This window comes from Dermacentor albipictus, chromosome 8 (genome assembly GCF_038994185.2).
Source record: "Dermacentor albipictus isolate Rhodes 1998 colony chromosome 8, USDA_Dalb.pri_finalv2, whole genome shotgun sequence".
In the NCBI taxonomy this organism is placed as follows: domain Eukaryota; kingdom Metazoa; phylum Arthropoda; class Arachnida; order Ixodida; family Ixodidae; genus Dermacentor; species Dermacentor albipictus.
Window position 1 is genome coordinate 111,788,087 of NC_091828.1, and position 19,414 is coordinate 111,807,500.

At 46.3% G+C, this 19,414-nt stretch overlaps 2 protein-coding genes across 3 annotated transcripts in view; one reads left to right on the top strand and one right to left on the bottom strand.

Moving 5' to 3' along the window:
- Nucleotides 1-456: 456 nt before the first annotated feature.
- The window catches only part of LOC135917142 (zinc carboxypeptidase-like), a 21,178-nt gene continuing 2,220 nt past the window's right edge, over nt 457-19,414 (bottom strand). The window contains exons 2-10 of one of the 2 annotated variants that reach the window (XM_070524115.1): nt 18,358-18,448; nt 17,852-17,950; nt 16,820-16,839; nt 16,270-16,368; nt 14,906-15,016; nt 7,664-7,772; nt 4,385-4,587; nt 840-924; nt 457-709 (exon numbers count right to left, since the gene is read on the bottom strand). In XM_070524115.1, the coding sequence (XP_070380216.1) occupies nt 522-709; nt 840-924; nt 4,385-4,587; nt 7,664-7,772; nt 14,906-15,016; nt 16,270-16,368; nt 16,820-16,839; nt 17,852-17,950; nt 18,358-18,448 (1,005 nt within the window). In that variant the 3' untranslated portion in view covers nt 457-521. The remainder of the gene's footprint in view (nt 710-839; nt 925-4,384; nt 4,588-7,663; nt 7,773-14,905; nt 15,017-16,269; nt 16,369-16,819; nt 16,840-17,851; nt 17,951-18,357; nt 18,449-19,414) is intronic. The other variant, XM_065450635.2, reaches the window with a different exon arrangement.
- Nucleotides 13,048-19,414, top strand: part of LOC135917135 (zinc carboxypeptidase-like) — a 205,942-nt gene continuing 199,575 nt past the window's right edge. The window contains exons 1-2 of the mRNA XM_070524114.1: nt 13,048-13,121; nt 13,203-13,411. Coding sequence (XP_070380215.1) covers nt 13,347-13,411 — 65 coding nt within the window. The 5' untranslated portion in view covers nt 13,048-13,121; nt 13,203-13,346. The remainder of the gene's footprint in view (nt 13,122-13,202; nt 13,412-19,414) is intronic.

Below are 19,414 nucleotides of genomic sequence, written 5' to 3' on the forward strand. Positions count from 1 at the left end.
TCAATGATTATCTTTGCGAAGCGTATCGCAGACAGATGTACAAGACGGGTTCTGTAGACTCAGCTATATCGGGAGGCAAGATCTTATTAGACTAAGACAAGAAAGAATGTGCAATGTACCGACAATACTGCAGCAGAGTAATGATAGAGAGGTTGATGGTGACGAAGGCCTGTGCTTTAGAAAAGAAGAGCAAGGCTGAGCGCTAATAATTATAAATGGCTCGCTGGTTGTGACGTTCTGCCACGGAGCACGCGGTCCCGGGCTGGACTCCCGACCACGGTATAAAACGATTATTGCAATGGAAGCAGAACGGGAAAAGCCGCTCGTCTACTTTGCCTTGCGTGCTCGCTGAAGAACCCAAGGGAGTCTAAATCACAACTGATGCTTCCACTACATCGTATTCCCTGCAGCGTACAGTTAGTGATGCTTTGGGAGGTCACACCCGATGATGTTTATTTCGGTAAAATTTTGCAGGTGTCGATACAAAATCCACAGATGGGACAACATTGGGGCCGACGGCTCTAGGTGGAGACTGCCGCCTTTATGCCCTCCCATGCCTCGGTGGCGGTAGAGACGATGTCCTTGCTCGGGTGCAGGAATCCGAAGTCCGCGTCAAATACAGCGTTCCTAGGCTGCAGTTCGATGGCGAAAGACTTCTTCACGCCGGCCTTGTCGTATGCCCAGTCAGAGCTGCACCCGGACAGCGGATCTGTAGTAAGTGAGAGAAGGGCGTCGATCGTTCGCCTAAATGGCTCGGTGCGGTGTTGCACACTTAGCAAAATACTGAAGCAAACGGAAGCACGTGGATTCCGAAACTATAGCGTTCGCTGTCCACTTACATATCGTCTGGTACATCGCTCCAACCCTGTAGACAGACCCCTTGACTTTCTCGATGGCTTCTGCGGCTCTTCGCGAAATGTTGAGCTGTAATGAAGTACGAACAAACATTTTAAGGTGGCCATACCTTCTTGGGCGGTATTATAGGGCGATCACTTCGCAGGAAAATTTGCGTTGCGAGAAATTTCGCGTGGCTAACGCCGGACGTATCGTCGTACACTGGCGATAGCGTTCCTGGCGTTGTGCCAGAGAGAGAGAGAGAGAGAGAGGACAGGAAAGGCAGGGAGGTTAACCAGACGGACGTCCGGTTTGCTACCCTGCACTGGGGAAGGGGGTATGGGGATGAAGAGAGAGAGAGAAAGGTGTTGTGCCAGGAATGCTATCGCTCCTATACGCCGACTAGCACGGTGCTAGTCACGCGATATCTCGCTGAAGTGAAAGAGAAAGCTCGAGAATGTCGCTTCTGGCGCGTTTGAACTCCCGCAGAGCGAACGGGGCATGCAATGCAGGAAAATGCACGCATATTCTTTGGTGCTCGCATGCGCAAATATTTGGTGTATCGACGCAAATGCAAATTAATTATTTGTGCTCCTGAAGTGCTCGAATGCCTTACGGAAGGCAGCGGTTCAAGAAAGGTGCACAATGTCAGCAAGATGGTAGTACAGAGAATTACATATGTCCTTAACTGAATGCGAAAATGTTGAACGCATTGATGACGTAGGTAGGTAGGTGGTTCTATTCACTAAGTGCCTCCTGGACATATCACGAGTAAAGCAATTCTTTCGAGAAGAAGGGACGTCCGTCTTTTTGACGGTGCATAGTATACGAGGTGACATACAACGTGACTCACTGATCACTTTCAAGTTTTAGGTGTGGATTATGAAAGATCTTCTACAGCAGTTTTAAACGACAGACAGCCATGATTAAGGAAAATTTAGAAAACTGCGAGGCTGATTTCCGTGTCTATGCTGCAGCTACACTGGAGGATTTTCCGGAAAGTGGGAATGTGCCGACAGAACAATGCACGCATTGAAAGTTATGCAAACGAGTTAAATAACGGGGTGCGTTCAACGCGCTCTGTGATTATATTGCACATTCGAAGTATGAAAAGATAGCTTCATACTGTGTTGTTTAGATGAATGACGATGTGTTGCATCATGAGGAAGCCAGTCTGTGTTTCTAAATTCTTCCTGCCAAGCATCGAAGCATCCATGAAACAGCCTTGAGGACCACCTATAGCTGTTCCTGAAGCTTTCGAGCGCTTCGCTCCCAATATAATCCTGACGCAGTGGAATATCTGCAGATTTCTTGTGCGTTCATGATGGTGATGATGATGATTATGATCATCATCATGTATGAGTCGTGCTATATGTGTGCGCCAACTACGTTGTCTGTCTGTTTTTTCTTTATCACACCAGTTTGTCCTCTGCCCTTTGGTATCCACTTAGTTACCCTAAGAGACCAAGTATCTTTATACTTGATTTCAAATGCAGCTAACCTCATCGTAGGGATCATAATAATATATTGAAAGATAACGCTGTGAACGAAATATGTCAATACAAACAAGACTGCTATACAATCTCCTTATTGGTAATTAAGTTTATGATATAAGCATTACATAGCACTCCCAACTGCAACTTCTTTTTAATGAGAACTATTTTATAGGATATATCAGCTATCCCCATGCTTTCCTATCGCTTTATAACTCTACACTCGCCCTCCCCATTTTATCTTCGGTCTCTTGTCTCGCGATCTTTGGCTGCCTCTGAATTTTCAGTGTTAATCTCTGAATGTTCGTTCCATAGACTTGTAGTGACCGGAATGCGTTTGCTACAAATATACTTCTGAAAGATGTATGGGCAAATTGCCTTTTCTGCCTTAGGAGCGCCCGGTATATGCATTCCAAACAATGAGACATCAGAATGAGCAATAGACGACGTGTTGTTGTTGATCTTGTTGTTGTTGTTGTTGATGATGATGATGATGATAATGATGATGATGGTAATAGTGTTTATTGGCGTTTTCTTTGAAGCGAAGTGAGGACAAATGTTCAGCTAGCCTGCTTGACTTATTCGGGTTTTACTGCATCTATCGCTATCTAGCCGTTTTCCTATCTTATCGCGATTTGAACTTCCGTGTTTCAAAACGACCTCTCTCCCAAAATAGGGCTCACCCTCTTCCGTGCCGCGGCCGAACTATAAGTGTTCGGACAGAGCGGATCTACGATGACCATACAAGTGTGCGAAGAGCCGAAATGCGTAATGCGTTACGTGTGAGGCGAGCATTGCAGCCGGGCTCAAGCGCTTCCCTCTTAAAGCTCCTTGAACTTCGTAAAGTAGCGACACTCCCCTCCTCAGCCTTCACTCCTCCCGTTTCTCCTCTCTTTCACGCTCCCTCCTCGACAGTGGCGCCACCTACACTGCTCAAGCGTAGCAACGGCGCCAACATTCGCTCCTCGCCACTCCGTAGACGCTTCTCGAGCAAAAATGGCGCTGATGCACGGCGGGAGGGCCCACGTGATGCTATTAGGCCAATAGCGACGCGGCGTCGGCCAGAGCGCGCGAGGAGAGGGCGGCATTCTTCAAAGCGTGGCACTACTTTACGAAGTTTAAGGGGCTTCATTCCCTCTGGTCACGGTGCGCCCTCTGGTGCCGCCGCCGTGAAGTCCGCGCATACGGCGTAGCACATGGACAGTGACCCAAGGTGGCGGCAAAACGGTTCATTGAAGAGAGGCACGTCACCAATGGCACCTTCTTCGCTCATGCGCAGAATATCTTTTGCAAGTGCTTCGTTGCGTATCAGTACAGCACTAGGAAGTGTAAGAGTAGGGTTGAAGATTAACATGCAGAAGACAAAGGTATTGTTCAATAGCCTGGCAAGGAAACAAGAATTCACGATTACCAGTTAGCCTCTAGAGCCTGTGCAGCAGAGTACGTTTATCTAGGTCAATTACTGACAGGGTACCCTGATCGCGAGAGGAAAATTTACTGAAGAATAAAAAAAGGGGAGCATACGTGAGGCACGAATCTTGACTGGGAGCTTACCATCGTCGTTGAAAAGAAAGGTAAACCCTCATCGGCACTCTAGAAGTGCTAACCTGTGGTGCGGAAACTTGGAGGTTCAAAAAGAAGCTCAAGAACAAATTGAAAACCGAGAAATGTTAAGAAACGAGAAATGTTGAGAGCAACGTTAAGAGACAGGAAGAGAATGGTGATGATGAGGGATATCCGATATTCTAGTTGACATGAAGCGAAGAAAAAAATGGAGCTGGACAGGCCATGCAATGCGTAGGACAGATAACCCGCCCTTAGAGTTACAGAACATGTTACAAGAGAAAGCAAGCGCAGTCGAGGACGGCATAAAATTCGGTCGGGTGATGAAATGAGGAAATTTGCAGGCGCAAGTTTGAATCTGCTAGTGCGAAACAGGGACAATTGGCGATCGTTGGGAGAGGCCTTCGTCCTGCAGTGTACATAAAAAAAAAATGGGATGCTGCTGATGATGACGACGACAGCACTATACCGTGACACCGGTGTCCAGAACTCACCAGCTGGTCGTATTCGGGAACTGGGGCGTCGGTGTAACCGTAGGGGAACATCCACATGGTGCCGTAGCTGTGCAGGTCGAAGAAGAACTCGGTGCGGTTCCGGGTCGCCATCACGGCGTCTCGAATGGCACGGGTCTCGACTTCAGAGAAGGCACTGTCGCCACAGTAGGTGAGCGAGCAGGGATCCGGGGAGGACAACGTGCCTGCGTCACGAATCGTAATAGCCAGCGCTAGCATTATGGACGGATTTGATTGCGATATATGTCAGGTTTAATTTAGTTATCTGCACTTGTTCCCGACGGCTCTTGTCTGAAGCCACTTGTGTGTCATATGTCTGCCTTCTGGGTGCGTAATGATGGGAAGCTGCACTTGCGACGGCATGATGTATTTATTGTTTGCGATATATGTCAGGTTTAATTTAGTTATCTGCACTTGTTCCCGACGGCTCTTGTCTGAAGCCACTTGTGTGTCATATGTCTGCCTTCTGGGTGCGTAATGATGGGAAGGTGCACTTGCGACGGCATGATGTATGTATTGTTTGCGATATATGTCAGGTTTAATTTAGTTATCTGCACTTGTTCCCGACGGCTCTTGTCTGAAGCCACTTGTGTGTCATATGTCTGCCTTCTGGGTGCGTAATGATGGGAAGGTGCACTTGCGACGGCATGATGTATGTATTGTTTGCGATATATGTCAGGTTTAATTTAGTTATCTGCACTTGTTCCCGACGGCTCTTGTCTGAAGCCACTTGTGTGTCATATGTCTGCCTTCTGGGTGCGTAATGATGGGAAGGTGCACTTGCGAGGGCGCGATGTATTTATTGTTTGCACGGGTTGAGAAAACGTTTAGTTTGAAGTGTTTCGTGTGTCTTATGTGGCTCCAAGACGGCTAAACAAGAAGAAAAGGCAAACAAAGGGGCTCGACTTTTCTTTGTTAATCGCGACCGTTATATATCAAGCGAACAGGCAAAGAAGCCAAGGGAAGCACAGGAGTAGTCAGCTGAGGTTGAAAGTTAAATGTGGAAAACAACAAAGAAACCGCGAAATGAAAGTGGGTGAAAAGAGCAGTTGTCGTCTAGCTAGCGTATAGTACGAATGTCAAACATTGATTCAAACTGAGTGAACCGCAGCAGCAAGATGCACTCATTGAGTCACTCCAAAAATGAATTAAATTGCCGCACTCTTAATACGGCAACGCCTCCCTCACTCATCAAATAAAGTAATTGAATTATTGTTGTTTCATTAAGACAACTGATTCATATTTCCGCGGAGGACAGATTAAGGACAGGGAAGCTGCATTGCTGGCTATATATACCATCTGTGTAGGGTGCTTAATTAAGATAGCTTAAAGTATAAAATCAATAATCAACAGTCAATCTTCATTAATTTGGCGGTAAACGCTTGATAAGTAATGAAGAAAAAGAGACACGAACTTCACCGTCTTGAGTTTCACTTCAAAACCGGAACGCCGCGCCGGTACGTCAATGTGACGTTGCGACGTCAGGGATTTCAAGTGTGTCGTCATATATATTTGGGCGTTTTGACGCGGGAACTGCTTTCGAAACTCGCTGATTTGAGCTTTTGTTCCTTTTAGAATTCAACGCACGTAATTTTATTTTTACGGATAAATTAATGACGAAAACTTGAGCCTGCCTGCCTTCCTCTCTTGCGCACACGAGAAGACCCCGCCGCACCAAGCCACCATGCCTCTCGGCTCACCCTCGTATGCTCTCTCCAGCACCTACACTCTTACAGTGTACTCTAAGAAAAGTGTACGCCCTTTGGAGTTTATATTTGGCACACAACAATAATCGTCATCTGTCTTGCCCTCATTTCCTTTCTTGAAAACGCTGCGTTCGTTACTTTCCTGTCGGGAATGCTGTGTCACACTGATAACGAGCATGCTGTTTGTTACTGGAAAGTACCGGACTCGCAGCGTTAAAGAAAGTAAATGCGGATAAGACAGATGATGATTATTGTTGTGTGGCAAGATACGCCCCAAAGGGTGTACATTTTTCCAAGAGTGTACACTCTTAAAAAAATGTACACCCTCTGGGGCTTATCTTGTCCCACAACGATAATCGTCATCCGTGTTTCCCGCTTTTCCTTTCTCTAACGCGGCGAGCCCGGTACTTCCCAGTCACGAACGGCATGCGCGTTATCAGTGTGACGCAGCATTCTGGACAGGAAAGTAGCGAGCGACGAGTTTTCACGAAAGGAAACGCAAGCAAGGCAGATCACGATTATGGTTGTGTGGCACAGATACACCCCAAAGGGTGTAACTTTGCCCTAAGAGTGTACAGCACATGGGGCGCGGCCGCGAACTTATCGCACTTGGGAGTTTATACAGAACCTCGCGTCGACGGCGACGGTGGAAATTCGCCTGCAGTGTCCATGTAGTTGCTTTCGCAGTAAAAGTGCCGGCCGCCATGTGGTCAGAGTATATCGCGGCTCCATCGCTGAGCACTGTACATTCTACACTCTTAGAAAAATTTACACCCTTTGTGGTGTATCTTGTCCCACAACAATAATCGTCATCCGTGCTGCCCGCGTTTCCTTTTTTTAACGCTGCGAGCCCGGTACTTTCCAGTCACGAACAGCATGCGCCTTATGAGTGTGACGCAGCATTTTCGACAGGAAAGTAGCGAGCGCCGAGTTTTCAGGAAAGGAAACGCAAGCAAGACAGATGTCGATTATTGTTGTGGGACAAATATACACCCCAAACGGTGCAACCGTTTTAAGAGTGAAGAACTCACGCGAGCACCAGAGAGTATACCCTGGAATGTACGATGCACTCTTAAAACTGTTGCACCCTTTGGGGTGTATATTTGTCCCACAACGATAATCGTCATCTGCCTTGCTTGCGTTTCCTTTCCTGAAAACTCGGCGCCCGCTACTTTCCTGTCGAGAATGCTGCGTCACACTGATAACGCGCATGCCGTTCTTGACTGGGAAGTACCGGGCTCGCCGCGGTAAAGAAAGGAAAGGCGGGCAAGACGGATGACGATTATTGTTGTGGGCCAAGATACGCCCCAAAGGGTGTAAACTTTTCTAAGAGTGTGAGACGTTTCTGTCTGACCCGTATATCAGATGTCGACGGTCTCCGACTGTGCTTGGCCGCTGTCGTCGTGGTTGGAAGCGCAGCTTAACTCAGGATTACTGTTTTTGTTGTTGTTTCACGAGTTGTTGTCCCGTTTTCGCACGGTTTCTACGCTGTTATGAGAGACGCCAACTGTAGCTCACACGTGTATCTTGCAGTATTGTGTTATTGCATACTCACCATCAAACGTCTTACAGAATTCGCGGGTTTCGAAGTTTCGGTTTGCGTCGGCTCCCAGACACTCCTCCGAGGCGCTGCTCTTGGAGCGGGTTTTCCTCCAGTACCGGTCCTGGCGAAGAGATCAATTTTAATAGCGACCACTGGTTGGGCACCATATCTAGGTTCCCTCGGAGTAGCGATAAGCCATGCGTTTTACATTCACGCGCGTAGAACCACTTGAGAAATGCGGACGTGAGAATTCGTGTGGTCAACGCCAAATGCCAGATGAGGAAGGGGGGGGGGGGGAGGATTCGAACTCGCATGTCGTCGGACTCCGCTTTGGTGACGTTTTGAGCCAATCAAAGATGCCTTGTGAAGCTGACAAGATAGGCAGATGGCAAATTCGGCAATATGGCGGAATTCGACAATGTCCACCAGAGCAGCACTTCGGAACGCGGAAACTTTCGCGTACGCAGAATTACCTGCCTGCAGGTCTCGCAGATACAATAGAGCGATTGTTTCCGCTTAGACTTACTCTGCATGGCTAAGCATATACGGTAACTCTTCTTCCGCATGCTCATTCGCGCCCTCTGTTGGTAGACACTAACAGCTACTGCAGCCAAGTTAGTGCTGGCATGGCCTCCGAGATAAAGGAGAGCGCGAGGGCGTACTGATTAATCACGGAGGTCGTGGTTCACGACAAGCCGGGTGTTTGAGCCAAGTGCGATCTGCGCGTTTAGCACATCCTCGTGGTACATTGGCTCCGTGGGCTCGAGCCACAAAATGTCTCGCAGATTTCTTTCTTCTTTTTTTTTAGATCAACGGTTCTTTACAGCGCTCCCGCGGGACGAAGTCGACGCCCTCTTAGTGATTCAGAGAGACGCAGCCTTTTTTTGTGTGTGTGTCCACGAGCAGCACAATCGAAGCGTAGATTTAACGTGCGTACGCAAGACGCGAGGAGGTTACCTACGTTCCGCGTTTGCGCATTTTCGATCCCGCGAGACAGGCACGTACCCAGGGGGGGGCCCGGGGGGGCCCGGGCCCCCCCCCCGAAATCAAGTGGCATACCCCCCCCCCCCCCACCTCCCCACCGACCCACGCCAACACTCCTCACACATTCCTAAAGCGCCGCCACATTAATGTTGAGACTTGGCAGCTGTTCATCGGTCAGCCTTATGCTGCCTTTTTCACTCCTTTTAGATGGCGGTAGTTATCGGCATTTCTTGTAATGTGAAGGACAGTTTTCTCATAGATTCCGCACCCGCGCGATTAACTCGAGATGCTCTCAGTTGTCACCATCTTTTCAACCGTCACGCGCATAGCTGTTGCTTTTGTTAGTTCAACCTTCTTTGTATAGGCTGATCCTGGAACCAGGAGAGGGATGCGGCTGTTACTCAGCTGATCTGTACTCTCATGGGACGAGTTGCGGCCGGAGAAAGCACCAATTGCGTTTACCTTTTCCCTTTGCTTCATTATTTCCTTGAGTTACGGCTCGCCGCGATGCTGGCAGATGCCCGGAACCATATACACACGATATGGGTTAGATAAGGTGGGAAATAAAATGATGTGAAAGAGCGTCCATCATGAAACCCTGCAATAACCCTTAAACCCATAAGCAAGATGACTGTCGCCAGTTACCTCGTCTGTTTTTCCTTAATTGTATAGCACTTTTCGTGCAAAATTGGAAACCAGAAACAAAAATCCCAAGGAGTTGAGAAATTAAGCGATCTACTAAGGGAGAGAGCCAACGCAGCAACCAAACTGCAAGCAAAAACGAATAATAAAAATGTTAACCGTTGTTTATGAGAATATTTATGGATCAACATCTTTTTATTTAAAGAGGAAGTAGAGAAAACGCCGCCGGAAGTGGAGACTAATTACTTGCTTTGAATGACGCTTCTACAGTTATCGGTCGAACCGCCTCACGTAGCCACTTCTCTGCTGTGCTTATGTGGTTTTTTTTCTAACCTTTCTCGGTGAGCGCAGTACGTCTAGAATAGCAGAGTCCTGCGCTCTACGCGGTTGTATGGGACTGGCGGCCGCACAGCGTTACGCAAATCGCGGAACTGTCAAAACTGATCCACAAGGCGAAAATAACTGATATTCGAAACTATAACATGTGAAAGACTGAAGAAGCCGTAAAAAAATGAACGCAGCCTGAAATCAGTGAAAAAAAAAATAAAACCTGGCATAGGACACACCATGGTGTATGCACTAAAAGATAAGAGGGATAATATCATGAGCAATCTCGAAGATACAGTGAAAGCAGCGGAAAAATTCTAAGCTGACCTGTATACAGTACCCAGAGGAGTCACGATACCTCACTTAGAAACAGTAATGAACAGGATACAGAAGCTCTCCTATAACTAGCGATGAGGTCAGAAGGGCGCTGCAAGACATGAAACGATGAAGAGCGGGAGGAGAAGGTGCAATAACAGTCCATTTAATCAAAGATGGAGGAGACATGATGCTTAGAAAACTGGCGGCTCTTTATACGAAGTGTATATCGACTGCAAGGGTCCCAGAAAACTGCAAGAATGCAGACATTATACTAATCCACAAAAAAGGAGACGTTAAAGAATTGAAAAATTATAGGACCATTAGCTTGCTCCCACTATTATATAAGATATTTACCAAATGATCTCCAATAGAATAAGGGCAACACTGGATTTTGTCAACCAAGGGAACAGGCTGGCTTCAGGAAGAGATACCTTACAATGGATCACATCCATGTCATCAATCACGTTATCGCGAAATCTGCACAGTACAATAAGCCTCTCTATGTGGCTTATATAGATTACGAAAATGCATTTGATTCAGTAGAGATACCAGCAGTCTAGAGGCACTACGTAATCAAGGAGTACAGAACGCTTACGTAAAAAGCTTGAAAAATATTGCTACATGTGTGTGGTATTTGTTTGTTTGAACGAGGTGCGTGGGCGCCATCGCTCCAGAAAAGAGGAGGAAGAACAAACTGGGCTCGCGCTGTGAATCTAACCGGTCAGCGCTGCAACCGTTGTTGTAAATATAATCTGTAAATAGTTTCTCGTCTTACTGGCTCGTCCTTCGCGTAAGTATATATACAGAGGTTCTACAGCTACTTTAATTCTACACAAGAAAAGCAGGGAGATACCTATAGGGAAATGGGTCAGACAGGGAGACGCAATTTCTCCAAAGCTATTCACTGCGTGCTTAGAAGAAGTCAAGCTATTAAACTGGGAAGGCTTAGGAGTAAAGATCGACGGCAAATATCTCGGGAACATTCGGTTTGCCGATGACATTGTTCTATTCAACAACAACGCAGACGAGTTACAACAAATGATTGGAGACCTTAACAGAGAGAGTGTAAGAGTGGGGTTGAATATTAATTTGCAGAAGATGACGATAATAATAAATAACCGGGCAAAGGAACGAGAGATCAGGATCGCCAGTCGGCCACTAGAGACTGTGAAGGAGTACGTTTACCTAGGTCAATTAATCACAGGGAACCCTGATCATGAGAAGGAAATTCACAGAATAAAAATAGGTTGGATCGCATACGGTAGACATTGCCAGCTCCTGACTGGAAGCTTACCATTATTATTGAAAAGTAAGGTGTGCAACAGTGCATTTTGCCAGTGCTGACATATGGGGCAGAGACGAGAATGAGTTAAGGACCGCGCAAAGAGCGATCGAACGAAGATTGCTAGGCATAACGTTAAGAGAGAAAGAGAGCGGTTTGGATCAGAGAGCGAACGGGTATAGACGATATTCTAATTGACATCAAGAGGACAAAATGTAGCTGGGCAGGTCATGTATAGCGCCGGTTAGATAACCGTTGGACCATTAGGGTTACAGAATGGGTACCAAGAGAAGGAAAACGCAATCGAGGTCGACAAAACACTAAGTGGAGCGATGAAATTAGGAAATTCGCGGGTGCTAGTTGAAATCGGTTGGCACAGGACAGGGGTAAATGGAGATCGCAGGGAGAGGCCTTCGTCCTGCAGTGGACATAAAACAGGGTGATGATGATGATGATGATGGAGGTGGTGGGCCCCCCCCCCCGAAAAAAAATCCTGGGTACGTGCCTGCCGCGAGACCATGACGTGCACAGAGCATAGAGTTTCTCACCATATTGCCTAGAGGGAAATCTGGCGCTGCTGCGCTGTGGTATGCATCGGAATGCCGGTATATTGTGACTTCAGATTGGCATCGTTCTCGGTGAGCCATAGGCAAGCACAGTTCCGTCTGTCACAATGATGAATTTTCTACTGAAACAGCACGCAAAAGGCAGTTTTAGCTTTATTATTACACAAAAGTATGTTTCGTTTAACTATGAGAACTTGTTATTGCATGTACAATTATATGAAACGTAAAAAGTATCAGCGGGCCGATAAAGTTGGAGGACAGACGACGAGATTTCGCGCTCGCTTTGAAACAGTTTGTCGTCTGTTCTTGCTTTTCTTCGCTTGGTCGGGCATTGTAGGTGAGTAAGGATGTAATATGCGGGAATTGAAACATTTCATGAAGATTTTACTTTAAGAACGCTTTATTTGTGTGACCGAATCCCCGTCCTAGACGAAGCCTCTTAGAACACCAGCCAACACGAGCCTCGCAGACACATATACCGTCATTCCCATGACGACACGGCGCCCCATAGGAAACTCCCATAGACGGTGGCGCCAGATTTCCCTCTAGGTGTTACAGTGAGAAACTTTATGGCTGGCCCCGAGGAAGACGAGGGCCGTTGTCGGAACGTTTGCCCCGGCCTTCTTTTGTCCGCCCACTGTCGATCGCTTCGAATATGTATTTTTCCTGAACTCTTAAACAAATGTACACCCTTCACCCTTAAAACTGTTGCACCGTTTGGCGTGTAAATTTGTCCCACAACAACAATCCTCATCTGCCTTGCTTGCATTTCCTTTCCTGAAAACTCGGCGCTCGCTACTTTCCTGTCGAGAATGCTGCGTCACACTGATAAGGCGCATGCCGTTCGTGACTGAGAAGTACGGGGTTCGCAGCGTTAAAGAAAGGAAACGCGGGCAAGGCAGATGACGATTATCGTTGTGGGACAAGATAAGCCCTAAAGGGTGTAAATTTTTCTAAGAGTGTTTGGGGTGTATATTTGCCACACAACACTCTTAGGCAAAGTTGTACCCTTTGGCTTGCCCCTTCTGCCACACAACAATAATCGTCATCTGCCTTGCTTGCGTTTCCTTTCTTGAAAACGCTGCGCTCGTTACTTTCCTGTCGCGAATGCTCTGTCATCCTAATAACGCGCATGCCGTTCGTGACTTGGAAGCACCGTGCTTGGAAGTGCCGGGCTCGCGGCGTTAAAGAAAGGAAATGCGGACAAGACAGATGACGATTGTCGTTGCGTGGCAAGATATGACCCCAAGGGTGTAATTTCGCTTAAGAGTGTGTTAACCATTTTGTGTGTTTAAAATTTTGTCTAGCACCCACCCACGAAGCAACCATTGAAGCGAGAGCGTAAGCGAAGGTAATTGTTTCGTTTAAGTAACATGTAGTAGTAATAAGGTACAGAGGTACGAAAGTTGACGAAAAGATGACTTGTTTTCAGGTGGAAGCTGAAACCCACGTCGTACGCATTATGCCTGCGGCACTTTGCCATGTCAAGCTATACCGCGGCGGCCATCTTTCCGTTTATTTTCTTGGGTATTTGTGAACGTGTATGCGAGACTAGCCCTGGGAGTAGGGAGCCTACATGCAAGAGCTGTTTCAGGGCGGTGACAACACCAAAACTTTGACCGATATTTACCGCCGAATTTGGTGAGTAGCCATTTTGGTCCTCGATCTCACATTCCTGCTTTTTTTTTCGTCATGCTTTGATGTACCCATGTTGGCACACTATCTATGAAATTTATTTATTTTAGCTTTATACCAATGCACACACGAAACCTGCATGCATATTTAATATACTAGTTGCATTTTCCTCTTAACGCATTAAACTTATTTTTTTTTGTCTATTGCATGTCTTGGAACACGTACGAATCGACAAGTTATGAGGCACGCTGGCGTGCTCGGGATAGTATTATCTCACGCGAAGAATGTGAACCGCATTAAGCATTGTCGTTGCCTTCCAATTGTACGTAATACATAAAGGGTGTTTTTAGAAGTGTGCTGTAATAAAAGCTGTGCTTGCTAACCTGTTTAACTAAAACACAAACGTGGCGTGTACGGCGCTCAGACACGCTATATGTCTCTGGCTGCTGAGACAAGTTTATTTAAAAAAAAGTGAATTAGTTTCACGTCACCAAGGGTTGCGGCGAACGTGGTCTGTAGGCTGGTCTTTCGCCATTTTGTTTTGTCAGAAAATTTAACCTGCCAGTTTAGCTGGCGGCAGCAAGTACCTCTACAAAGGTTGTCGCCACCCTTAAACAACGCTTGCTTGCAGGCTCCCTGTCTGGGGGTGTTTACCAGCGCCCCTCGCGGTCCAAAACAGAGAATGTAGCACATCCTCGTCCTTTTTTTATCCACTTTAATGTTTTTCGTGATTACTTCTACGTGTCAATTAAACGTCATTAATTTCCACTACGCTAATTATTTACGTTGAATGCCTTTTACTTCGTATGCTTGCGAATATGGAAAAAAAAATCGTGCGCCTAAATACCACTATTCTCTTTGTTCATTAAATTTTTCATTATATCGCTAGCAAGCGCAAGAACATAGGGACGTGCGACTTTGTTTTACGAGCACGCGCTCCTGTCCAACGCTGCTTTTCGTGAATTATGGCACAGTCACTGCGATAGTTACGAGGGGCGGTTTTTCTCTGCGCAGCGACTGAAATTTCGAAGTTTGTGCTTTCCCTCATCACGACATGCACAGACGCCGACTAAAAATTGTCTTTAATGAAATTAGACCGCAGACTACTCAGTAGGGGGTAATACCGTTGTTCGCATTGTTGCTTTGGGAGTTTCATTGTACTATGTCGTGGTGTTGTTTTGACTGCTATATGGCAACGGTGTTTGAGTGTTCGTTAATCAACTGCTCTCCCACTCCTCCTCCTGGAAAACCGTGTGTGAATGTACAGCAAACATTGTTTGTAACTGTACCAACTGTTCAAGAGTCAAAGAGTAGCCGCCGCCGTAATTATGCACCGAAATGTATTTCTATCATGTTACTACTACTATACTACTACTACTACTACTACTACTAATACTACTACTACTACTACTACTACTACTACTACTACTACTAATAATAATAATAATAGTAATAATAATGAATAGGCAAATAAATAAATAAATAAGATGATTGCCACACCTTGGTGTGTGTGTAGTCGTAGCCATCAGGATTGACCACCGGGTGGATACGCCACTCGTACGCGGACACCAGACGGCGGATTTCTTCGTCCTTCTCGTAGCGCGTCGCCAGCTGCAGCGTCAATGCGTAGTCACGTGGTGTAACATAGAAAGAATAAACGAAGGAACACACAACATCATTATGCAGTTAACCCTGGTTTTAATAAGGTCTGTGGAACTAGCGGAGTATTTCATTGAATTGAAGAGACTTAAAACATTCGCGCGAATAAGGTATTTATTCGAGAGCAAACAATTTTTTTTTGCCTGCGCACGCACTCATCGTAGACAGCAAGCCGATCAGCGCGTGTTCTGTTCATTTATGGGAACTAAATTAGGGGCTTTTACGTGTCAAAACCACTTTCTGAAGCACACCATAGTGGAGGACACCGAAAATTTCGACCACCTGGGGTTCTTTAACGTGCACCTGAATCTAAGTGCACAGGTGTTTTCGCATTTCCGCCTCCATCGAAATGCGGCCGCGGTGGCCGGGATTCGATCCCGCGACCTCGTGCCCAGCAGCCCAACAACACAGCCACTGAGCAACCACGGCGGGTCATTTATGGCAACTACAAACCTTCCTAAAAAAATCAGTGACGTCTTTGACCTGAACTGAAGCGCAGTGCCCCCCCCATTTACCACATACGATTTCGTTGTAGCTACGATGTTTGAGAATTAAAGCTATTTGTCACGTAAACATTACGCATGGAAAATATGCCAGATAACATACCTTACGATGGCGCGCGGATTAAGAGCGAAGCCCAGTAGCGTACGGAGCATGCGCACTGAGTACGGTTTTATTTTTTTTATTTACGTACGTATACATACCGTTTACGTCTGCTCGCCAACGGTATCCTGAAACTGTCTATTGTCACGTCGTGGAGGCAGCGAAGGCTAAAACACCGCCAAGAACTGGGAGCTAAGAATCTCGCTTCTTTAAGTCGGGCGAATTTGAGCCCAGACCAACGAGCAACGCTGAAATCGCAACGATAGCGATAGCGAGCGCGGTCCCCGGTATCTAATCTCACGGTTTGGCTCCGTCTGCACTGCACTACACGAATTGCGGTGTAGATTCCAGTGCAAACGCGTGGTGCTTGCATGCGCTCGGGAATGCATCGCGACACTGTTCGCAAAGCGCGCGCGCAAACTGGTGAAACCCGCCTCTTTTGTCTTATAACATTAGCGAAGTCGTCGAAGGAAGTTGGCATACAATATAGACGCGTCTTGCACCCAGTCATAACTCATTAACAGTGATAATCTGGTGAAAGACGGCCACCGGCAAAGGGTAAACAATGTATATGCGCGTGGCATTGTTGCGATCGCACTTGCCTGATCAATGATGTACAGGCAGGTGGCGTGTGAGATCCACTCCCTCGCGTGGATTCCGCACTGCATGAAAACTATGGGCAAATTCGCTTTGGCCTTGATCTGTGCATAGGGAAAACCAATCAGAAAAATGAAAACAGTGTTAGCATTGTACTGTCCGCACTCGGGGAAGTATTTGACGAGAGACCGAGCTAAATATTCCCCGGGAACGTATAAGGTCGCGAATGAAAATGGGAAGTAAAATAAAATAAAAGAAAACGACAGAGCGAAACAAAACTAAGTCTCGCGTTTTATTTGCGCAAATACCGAAATGGGGGGCATGCCCTAGCGTTTGTCTTGTCGACCAAAAATAACTTTAGCTTGTATTGATTTCGTTTCCGTAACGCTGCGCTCCTGGATGTCGCTAATGGCATGCCCGTGACGTCACGTTCCTGTCGGGAAAGTGTCGCTAAACAGTAACTCAGGAGAGCAAGTCATTCTCAATATATGCATACATAATGAGAGTAAGACTAAGCGGTCGGCCTGAAATACTATGTTGTAGCCTGCTACTCACCGTTGCGCTGTGGGCAAGAGCTAAAAAAAAAGGAGAGGGAGGAAGTGAAGGAGATGATGACATTGAGAAAAACAAGAATAATAATACAGAAAGAAATTAAATAACAATTATCTGAAAACACTTATTACAGTCGTATATCTAGCTCACTATCTCTCAAAAAACACACAGCGGCTTTCACATTTATTGCAGAAGGTTAATCTCTAATGAAATGAATAATGACCAAGCTTCGTTTTTTTTACCATTGCGCCGAAACGTCCGATCCGGTGCGTGTGAGATCACTGATTTTAATATACGCTTTAGTATTTGGGCAGTTTTCGTGCAAGCATGCTATATTGAGTTTCTTTGGAAAGAAAATGTGGAGGAGGGGGGTCATGTAGTGTTTCTTCACCCCGATACACAAGTGGTTGACCACTGTCAAAATACGTGACGTAACTGCAAGGTTCTGCGGGAGCTTCACTACGGGACGCTGACACCCGTATTTTCTTTTTCTTTTTTCATCTTTTCCGGGTTGTCCAGCCTGCTCTCAAAATAAGAGCAGCCGTTCTTCTACCACACTAACAAAACCTAACAATAAACGTTCACGGCTAGGCTCAAGGGGACACGAAACAAAAATATTAAGATTAGTTAGATCGACTGATTATTCATCTGGAAGTCTATCATCGTTTTCCGCGTGCCAATTGTATATGTTTGCGGCGTTGAAACCTACCACCGAAGGTAACGCTGCTGCTTCTCAATTTGAATCGCCCGCGCCCGGCCGGACGAGTTGACGTAGTACCCACGTGACCTGCCTCTCTGCCACACACTGTGAACCAGCAAGTGCTGGCCTCACACGAGATGTACACCGTAATACAACATAGGTGACGCCACAAGGACTTTTTTCCATTTTTCGTCATTTCCTCGCTCACGGAAGCTCTGTTCTAGCCACGAATGGCAAACTCGTTATTAGAGAAGGCTATTCTTTCAACCTATCGCTCCAGTTAATATTTTCCTTCAGTGTCCCTTTAGCGTCACCGAGAAATCGGGCACACTCACGTGGACAGCAATGAGGCCCCTGCCTTCGTAGGATTGGCCAATGGTCGCGTACGTCACGTGGTCGTACTCCTTGGCGTACTCTTGGACGGCGTACTTCAGCTGGAGAAGAAAGTACGCGTGTGACTGAGACAGAACGTGCCACTTACAATGCGGTAAACATAGGATACGGCGCTATCGAAACTTGCTTTGCTCGGTATTTGGAGCTTCGGAATACGACGTGGCGCCGTTTTGCTGATAAATATGTAACTAGGCCCGAGTAGACACAGTCGTCATTTATGACGTCACGACAACCTGGTGCGTTAATTAACTTCAAGGTGGCGTCGCCACCGGTCCTTGCTTCGTTCGTTAGTTTTTTTTTTGGATTACCAAGCTTCTTCTCGTCGTAAGATGGGCTTTTTTTGGTACTTCAGAAGGGTAATTTACTACAGTTCTAATCATATTTTTCTTCAGCGTCCCGTTAACATTGGTAACAATGTTAGAGAGAGAGAGAGGTGTGGGATTCTTACCTCCGTGTAGTTTAAGTACCTCTCGAAGCGTGGACGATCCGCGGCCGAATATGTGGCGAAACGCATCTGTCTCCGTTCGCTTTCGATCGCCCTTAAAGAAATGACATCCAATCACATAAATTACGTTGAACCTGCAAAACAGTCAACGAAAATTATGCGAAGAAAGAATGCACTCATGCAACATGACTTAAGGCCCAGTACTTTACGGAGCTTGCCTTTTTGTTTCGCACGATGCAGCGTAAATTGTGCGGGAGCCCAAAGTTACCGCTTTCGTTCATTGATTGATCGATTGGTTGACCGTGCGAGTGACTGGGGTTCAACCAAGTCGGAGAATCTTCAAAGTTTCTCGCGCTCCAATTGCTCGCAGAGTGTATCGGCACGGGGTCTAGAAAGCCTGCATGCTAGTCTTCGCACGTGAAACTTGTTCATCTGGTAATATATCCCCTTCAGACACGGCGTACACGTTTGTGGAAACAACTTATTTCTGCCGTTACTGCGCAGTGGTTGCAAGAAATAGACAACGAGCTTTGAGCAAATTGAACATTATGCTTTCCTAAAGTATTCACATTGCACATCTGAGTGAAATGTATCGCTTCAGACGTCCGCTTTGCTGAAGGCATTATCGTGTTTCATGGGACGTTTGAAGTGGAGTGTTTCGGTAGTAATTGCGAAATATCTTTCTTTTTTTTTCCTTGTAGTGTTTGCACCCAATAATTAAACTGTGCATGTAATTGGAGCGCGTGATTCAATATTTATAATGAATAAAAGTGGCATGACTAGCTCTACAATAAATGAATATTTAATTACGGTGTCATTATGATGGGGCCTCTACATAAAATGCTCAGAGTCTTTCTCATCCCACATTGAGTTGTTTTCTATACAGACTCCAGCATCTTCGCATAAATTATGTGGATATCACACATTTATCGGCAGTCGATCGTTACTCATGACCGAAGGGGATAAGGACACATGCATAATTGAATCATGGTACTAATTGATTTCTTTGAGACTTCTTAGAATGTGAAGTGTTAACAGCGTAACTGTTCTTTCTAACACG